Below are 9,065 nucleotides of genomic sequence, written 5' to 3' on the forward strand. Positions count from 1 at the left end.
TAATCCATTCAAGTCACCCAAAAAGCCTTGTTGTCCACCTAAGACAAAATCCAGAGAAGACAGGATAATGCAGAGACTCTCAAAATCTTGATCTAAACCCGAATCCTTAGTGACAAATTGATTGCTAAAAAAACCCATTACAGTTACTGAAATGCCTTTTATATATATTTTCTCAAATGTTAACAGTGATATATCAGTGATAAAAACTTTCAGCAATAAATATTAACAATATTTCAGGGAAAAGTCAAATATTTATACATTGTTCTCTATTCTGATCTCTGTTGTACTGTATAAAACACACACACACACACACACACATTTGTTGGGTTTTCATGTTTTATGGGGACATTCCATAGACATTTTTTACAGAAAAAGGAGCCAGAGATCAATTAAATAGATTAAATTGTATGGTAAACATTTGAGTATTTCATAATAAATGTTTATTAATAGTTGTGACAATATGAAGTATAGAACACAGATGATGAATTTGTGTCATATGATTATAGTTTTGCCTTTGGGTAATATAAATCACTACACAGTCTTTGAAAAATGTATGTTGTTTTATAAACCCTTTAATATAATGCCCTCTGTAGAAATAAATAAAAAACATTATTCAGTCAATTTGCTTATCATATTGTGGCATACATATTCAACATTGGGATTTCTTCCTGTATGATCCCACAAACATTTTATTGCTTAGGATAGAGACCTGTCTTCTGCACTCCAAAAGCAGTGATGAAGATGTTGATGATGGCGGTAAGAAACACCAGCACAGTTGCCTCATTGTTTATTATGTCCAGCTTCCTCTGACTGGCCACGTCATTCAGGTTTTTGAGTGTTGAAAAGGGAAGATTGTATGAAATCTCTAAATATAAAACATCTGATTTGGATTTGTGCTAACCAAAATCAACCCTCTAAGTACCTTACACGTTTTGTGTTTAAATTAATACTTGATGTATTTCACTCTCACCCATGTGGACAAAGAGAGCCCCCACGAGCACTTGGAAGAAGAGTGACATGGCGATGAGGAGGATGACAGTGAGGTAGTACTTGAAGTCGGGGCCCTGCTCCAGGACAGCTTTCAGCTGAGAGACGTTAGCCATCAGCAGTGCCACATCCAGCATGCTCTCTGATACACTCTTCTTAGTGAAATGATGATTCATGTTGAGAGGTTCTGCAGGCTGAGAGAGAGAAATCAATAATACAAATCAAATAAAATTATTAAATCAAATTAAATATTTTTTCTGCTACTGTAATTAGCATTGACTCCACCTTTTATGGTATACATATATGCAGCTTCTGTTGGATACATTTCTGGCATGCATCTACTGGGTTTATCGTATTAAGGAACATTTTCAGACTCATGCATACTCATTTCAGATGCATTAATTCACCTACAATGTGCTGGAATATTTTCAGTGGATGAAAACAAGTGGTCGTCTACCATCATCAGTGGTTTCCAGCAACATCTGTGCTCTGTGAAATAAGACCCTTCAAAGCCAGAGAAGTTCTCAGTGCAAATGGTAAAAAGCTAAATGAATAAATTTAAATGGCAAGACTAATGAGAATATTTGAGAATAATTATAGTTTCCTCTGCTTTTTTCACACAAATAGCAATTTCAATTTCATATACAAAACATATAAGTATATATTACCTATTTATATCATTTATACATAAACATTTTCCAACAGAACATAATTGTAAACATAAGCTGCAATATTATACAAGTGTAATGAAAATTCTAATATACATAATATATATATATATATATATATATATATATATATATATATATATGAAATTGACACTTTAGTTACCAATTTCTACCAATACATGGCAGCATTTCACTATAGATTTTTCAATCTGCAGTATTCTTTTTGACAACCTGGGGGCGCTAGATATCCTTATTTAAATAATCTTTTTACAGTACAGTTGTATTAACTATTATTATATTAATAACGAAAATATTATGATACAATATCTTAAAAATTATATATATTTCAATAAGTCTCCTGAAAATTAGTACATTACAGGAATAAGACTAGTATTTAGCCTTTTGTTCCAAATTTATAAAAAAATAAGTAATATAAAATGTATATGTATAATTTGAAAAAGTCATCATCCAAATCCTTTGCTCATAGCTTTTTTTCTTATCTATCAAGAGCCCTTGAAACCTTTCTACCAAATTTCAAAATCAATCCAACATTTTTGCTTCACTTCATGCATTTCATGATTCTTCTTTTTGATCTTGGTTCTCGAAACATGCCCTTATCACTGTCTACAGGATCTGTTAAAGACATGTACAGTAGGTTGAGAAAGATTGCATCTACATGTATGTGACTCTATAAATATAAGATCAATGGAGTTCAAGAATGTGTCCCAACACCCCTTTCAAACATTTATGTTTCATGTGATGTGAAATAAGAAGAGCCTGTTTTGTAGAAAAAAATAAATAAATAATCTCCACCAATCACAATGCAGTAAAACGAAGACCAGGCAAGCATCCAAATACCACATGCACAGGCTCACTGTTTTCCCTAATGATGGGGAATGTTTCCCATTTTTTCTTTCTAAAATAAACACCCTGGGAGAGGTCAGGAATATTTTACATGTGGGGCCCGTGTCGCTGGCCCACAGGAAGTCCACCTCCCCACCCACTCATTGGCTGCTCTCACGTCCAATAGCAAATAGGAATGAATGAGGAGGGTTTACTCAAACAAATAACTTTCATTGCTACGTCTTCTTTTTACTCCTCTTTTCTGGGCAACCACATCCCACATCACGTGCAGATACAGAGGAGGTCTGAAAACACCTCGTTCACCACAGAAATGAGAGAAACACATACAGTACACATTATTTACTGCATATACATACTTTATATACATATATGTATACTGTGTATATATACGTTTCTCTCATTTCTGTTGTGAACAAGGTGATTATATATACATATATATAATCGATAGTATTGTTATATATTATATATATATATATATAACTTATAAACTTATAAACTTTGAGACATGGCTTTCATTAGCGCCATCCTGCTGCGATATAATCAAGAAATGGTATATATATGTGTGTGTGTGTGTATATATATATTTCTAATTAAAAAAAATACTGAAAGCACACAAAACTGACCCAGCAGATTTATCTTGTGTGAAACTGACCTACTCTCATCATTCTTAGTTTAGTCTGTGAATTAAGAATTATTTTGAAGTCAGGAAATGGTCACATTTCCGGCCCCACTGGGTCAGATCCATCTCTCCCACTATTTCCTGTCTTTCGTACATTCATTTTCAAATTATCAGCCACTCAACTTTTAAACCATAAAGCACCATCCCATGAACTGAGAATAAGTTCTGTTTACTTACAATGACATTATACTTTTCATTTAGAAATGTTAAAACAGAAGAAGCATTGGATCGATAATTCCCCCAAAGCAATCATTAGTTCTGAAAGATTTTCATAAAAGCCCTTTCCTTTTGACAGCATAATGTGGTGTGCTGTATAACAAAGGGCTTTCTGTCTCTACAGGATTCATGTTACGATGATAGTATTGTGCGATTTTATGGATACAAGGCTTTTTTTTTCTGTGCTCTGACATGCTAGGATAATGTTAAAACCGGTTTATACATTTCAGCTGATATGAAAGCTACTGTTCTCACTGACCTGCGGCAACAGTGGAAAATGAGTGAAATTTAAAGTGCTGACTTTTACCATTTGGCCTTTAAACATCTATAAAACACAAACGTCCTTCCTGTTGGACACACAGTTCATCAATCAACACGTGCACAGTTACATAAAAATATGACAGAGCTTCAAGGCACTCCCTGCATTGCAACATTCAGTGTTGTCACGGCAACGGGGGGATGCGTGTAAACAGAGCTGGTAAAGTTCTATGTTGCCTCAGCGTTTTCAGAGGAGAGCCAATCAGCACCAGGATGCATTGATGTCCCAGCCAATTAGAGAGTGGACGGAGCTTTAGGACTGTGTTGACAGGTCAGTGGGGGCCCAGGGAATTCTGGGAATGTTAGATACAGTAAACCTCAGTTCCCCAGTAATTGTAGGGGACAAAAAACACATGGAGTATTTTACAATATATTTGCTTAAAGAATTCCAAACATATTAAGATGTCTCATAAAAATCATAGGGAGTACATTTCTACCATTTATATTGCGCCATTCAAGTTTGTTTAGGCAGCTTTTGAAGTATTTGCCTAATATTATTTAATTGGAAAAATAAATGGAAGACTTAAGATGTCTTAAGAAAAAGTACAATCATGTTTAAAAAAACAAATGCAGTGCAGATAATTTAACCATTAATTCTTGCTACAAGTTACTTTGTTACCAGTAGGTGGCGACATGTGACTTGATTTTCTGAGAGAGAAATTTGAATAATTCATTTTTTGTTCTTGAATCATCACCCAATTCTTAAAACACATTGATTCATTCAGAAACTAAACTATCTTTCTGATCAATTTGAAGACTTTAAACTTTGCATTTGTCGGACGCAGATGTCATACTGTATGTTTAATTTTAGAAATAAACTTTTATACTCCAAAATAAGAAAGAAATTACAGTAATTAACACCTCTGAAGTGGGACAGCCTCGATGATGTACAAAAACATGACATCCAGAGGACACAGCCTTTAAAGGTAGACATTGAAATGACTCATTTATGAGTGAGTCATTGAATTATTCGCTCAACCAATTTCATTCAGGAACGAAACACCACTACGCGTTTTTTTGGAGATGCTTAATGATTCATCCTGCTTTGTCTTCGTTTAGAACTGTTTTTTTAAGGCAGAGTAAAAATAAACAAACTAACAATATTGTCTAAAATGGAAGTTAATTGAATATATGAACTTCTTGTTTATAGTGTACACTAGAAGCCTTAAGCATAGCTTCTTCGTTATGTAGTAATTGTTTTACAAAAAAAAAAAAAACACTAAAACCTTGTAGTTTATAACTTAAGTATACTAAAGTATAAATCTATGCCTGACCCTCAAGCTGTTGTTTATTCCCCCATTGAGAAAATAAGTGCTTTTAAGAGCGTGTTTGACAGACTACACATGGACGCTTTCAGTCTGTTTAAACAAATAAAACTGGGCCTTTTATCACTGACAACATGTCTGCATTTGTGAAATATCAGATTTTTGTCTAAGTGAAGTTATCCGTTGGGCATATTGTAGGCTGTTTGGATTTGAAGAGGGTCATGCTATGTTTATGAATACAGTTGCTATAAACACTGGAACGTCTTCACTTCATATCAAACACGGGCAGAGTGGAATGAGAGGGGATGTGATAGGACACGCCCCTTCCCCGCCCACAGAGCCTGTGGCAGCTGTCACACCTCATGAACCCTGTGACCTCACACACACAGATACTCATGCCACAACTTTCACTTGATCACAAAAATTAAAAGAAATAATTATAATACATAAATAGTGTTAATAATTATAATAACAAAAACATTATATATATTTGACGTTTGTAATGAGTATAAAATAAATAATGATGATGATGACTATTAAATGAAATAAATGAACAAATAATGCATATATAAAACAAACAAATAATAAAACAATCCTCATCACTATTTATTCATAATTTATTGTTTTAATTATAATTATTATTGTTATAGTAAATAATTGAGAAAATAAAATAAATACTTAACTGTAACAACAACTATTATTAGTAGTAGTAGTATCATCTTCATCATCTCCATTTATGTATGAATTTATTTTTCATTTATTTATTAGTTTATTTATGATTACCTATTTTATTATTGTTGTTATTAATATTTTTAACAACTATAATAATTATTATTAGATAATAATTTATTCATTTTATCTGTTTATTTTATTCATTTTAATGTTTAATTTAATTATGTACATTTTAATATTGCTGTTATATAAAAATAAATAAATTGTAACAACAACTATATCATCATCATTTATTCATGTATGCATTTATTTGTCATTAATTTATTTGATCATCATCATCATCATTATATGGATTTTGATTCAAATATTTGATCAAAACAAATCAGATTCATACTTTTTAGAACATAGGTCTCTAAAAAGACACTGTGAAACTGTAATAAATGATGAAAAAAGACTCACTGAGTACTGTTCCTCCAAACAGACTGTCACCTGCACTCATTTCCTGGCACAGTGACTCTCCAGTGTGTCACTGCTGCTGCTATAGTGTTCATATGGAGGATGGGAACCAGTGTGTTGTTTGTATATTAACTGTGTAGTTGACTTCATTTGTATTTGTCATGCGGATGTGGCTAAATAGATTCTGAGAAAAAAAATGATTTAGAAACAGAAATAGTGAATTGAAAAAAAAAAATGTGTGGCTCACCAAATACACTCATGTTAGACAGCACATGAGACATTTGACAAAGTTAATCCCAGTTTCTCTTCTCTCATTCTATATATACACACTCGCATGAAGCCAGATGTGTTTTCTGTTAGACTGTGACGCTTTGTTTTCACTCATAACCTTCAGTGACATCCTGCTTCTTGCCACCATGAAAAAAGTATAGCGTTATAGATTTAATATACCCATGGGAGAAAAGAGCTTTCCTGTATTGAAACAGGAAATTGTGTAGGGATATAAAGAAGAACAATGCCAACACATCACAGACGTCAACAGGATTTGCTATTTAATGTTGGCAGTCAGAGGGAATGTAGTTGGTTTCAGGGGGAGCGACAATTCTCATTTTAGGAAGCATTTGATTGGATGGAACATTAAAATTGACCCTTTTTTAACAAGAAGAGAAAAACTACATTTTAAAAGTGTATATCAGCTAATAGTTAGTTACATTAACTTTTACAAACATAAATTAGAAGAAATGACAATAAAGCTTAACAGACATAAAACCACAAAACAATTAAACATTAAATTGAGTGGAAATTTAGACTTTTTAAGTAAAATCAGGAATGCATCTCTGTTATATAGATCACAACTCTTCTTTTAGGAGACACATTTGTGGCAAAGACACAAATGAGACCTCCATAAGATGGAAAAGCTAACTCTGAGTAATAAACTTGTCTTCTGGGTAACATAAAACACACACACTCACACACACACACACACACACACAGAGAGAGAGAGAGAGAGAGAGAAAGAGAGAGAGACAGACAGACACACCCCTGTTTGGCAATGTACAAGACTGTGCAAAGTCATAATGGAGCCCAAGGGAGACTCTACTCTTAAAGAATTCAAACTAATATCATCCCTGACCCTGTCATACCAATGTGTGAGGAGTTAGAGAACAGGAAATGTTTCTTTGACACTTTAAGCTTCAGGATAAAATCCCTGCCTTTGCTTTCCCATGAACCCACCAAACATTCTTTATATTTCCTGTAGCGACACAAGGACGAGTAAATGATCAGACCCAGTGCCATGGTGGGCTGTCATTGGAGTAACCACACGATGAGAGACGTTTGAGAATGTGTGTGTGTGTGTGTGTGTGTGTGTGTGTGTGGATTCAACTTTAGCTCGGCAGCAAAACTCTCCCCAAAAGAGCTAAATCTGACCAAAACTCCCTTTGGGGACATTCAGGGACGTCCCTTAATTGAAACTCATTCATTCTTTTTTTTTTTTCTAACATTAAAAAATGCAAAAAGCTATTAATTGTCATAGAGTAGCTTTACATAAAAACACTGTTTATATACAGTATATATATATATATATATATATATATATATATATATATATATATATATATATATATATATATATATATATATATATATATATACACACAGTAATGTGTTTATGTAATGCTGATGTATTTATTACAATAAACTATTTTGTAATGTTAGAAAAAAAGAATAAATGCGTTTCAATCAAGGGACGTCCTGGATGTCCTCAATTGAAAACTCACTTATAAACAGTGAGTTTTTCCATTTATGAATTTTTTTCTAACACTTAGAATGTTTGTGTGGAATTAACTATAGTTTTAGGCAAAAATTGTCCCCAAAAGTGAGCTAAATCTGACCAAACCTCCCTTTGGGAACATTCAGGGATGTCCTCGATTGAAACAAACAGGATTTTGGGGTTGTTGTTGTTTTATAGCAGTAGCTTTACATAAAAGCATATAATGCATGACTCTTTTTCTATTTATTATATTTTTGCATTTAACTATAGTTTTAGACCAAAATTGTCATACAGGGACATCCTTAATTAAAACTCTTAAACACTGAGCTTTTCAAAATAATGATTTATTTTTCTAACAATTAAATAATGAAGTTGTTTTGTCATCATAATCACAGCAACTTAAAAAAAATAATAATAATAAAGTCAGTTTGTCCTCATTTATGAGTGAATGTGAGTGTGTTCTGCAGGGTTTTATTTGGATACAGCGACACAGAGGTTGGACAACTGGGGTGTCACTTCTATAAAGTGGGTCATGATGTTTCAGCGTTAAGTTCCAGCAATGACACACACACTCATAGTCTCCAAAAATTGCTCTAGAAATGACATGCAGAATACATTATTAGCCCACCACACACACACACACACACACACACACAAAATGTCCTCCTCTGTCCTTTGATAAAGAGTTTATCTGCAGAGCTGGGCTCAGGGCTCTTTCTCCATATCTGTCCTCGAAACAATAATAAAGAGAGAAAGGGGAGACAGAACTGTAAATGGAAGAGCAGGTTCCTGAGCCTCAGGGTGGAGGTCTGTGTTTGTAAGTTCAGTTTTCCAGCACCATCTTATCACCCTGGTTTCACTCTCTCGTTCTCTCTATTCCTCTCTCGTTTATTCTATATTCTCCCCTGAGCGCTCTATCTGTAGTCCCTCCCTGTGAAAACATGACCTCAGACAAAACAGGACTCCAGCAGATCGAGGCTTTGCATGATGTAAACTCAGTGTGCCCCACAGAAACATCTCTCAAAACTTGGCCGTGTGTCCGTGGCGTGGAGGGTAGATGAAAGACGAGTGCATTTGATTCAATCTTTTTAAATGTAAAATTTTATGTAGTTTCATTAAACTTAAATATATAATTACATATATTTTGTTATCCTTTTTTCATCCATTTG

At 33.7% G+C, this 9,065-nt stretch overlaps 1 protein-coding gene across 1 annotated transcript; it reads right to left on the minus strand.

Moving 5' to 3' along the window:
* Positions 1-572: 572 nt before the first annotated feature.
* LOC113072248 (ninjurin-2-like) lies at positions 573-1,172 on the minus strand. The gene is made up of 2 exons (XM_026245305.1): positions 960-1,172; positions 573-827 (listed from the first exon to the last, which is right to left on the minus strand). Exons 1-2 carry the CDS (start codon positions 1,161-1,163, stop codon positions 690-692), a joined length of 342 nt encoding a protein of 113 aa, XP_026101090.1. The 5' UTR covers positions 1,164-1,172; the 3' UTR covers positions 573-689.
* Between the last annotated feature and the right edge of the window lie 7,893 nt (positions 1,173-9,065).

This window comes from Carassius auratus, unplaced genomic scaffold (assembly GCF_003368295.1).
Source record: "Carassius auratus strain Wakin unplaced genomic scaffold, ASM336829v1 scaf_tig00008717, whole genome shotgun sequence".
Lineage (NCBI taxonomy): Eukaryota > Metazoa > Chordata > Actinopteri > Cypriniformes > Cyprinidae > Carassius > Carassius auratus.

Bases quoted from the DNA above. Each gene is read 5' to 3' on its own strand.
- LOC113072248 (XM_026245305.1), bottom strand. From the start codon at position 1,163: ATGAATCATCATTTCACTAAGAAGAGTGTATCAGAGAGCATGCTGGAT. The intron at 828-959 runs ATACATCAAGTA...ACACTCAAAAAC, and splicing joins TCCACATGGGTGAGAGTGAA to CTGAATGACGTGGCCAGTCA.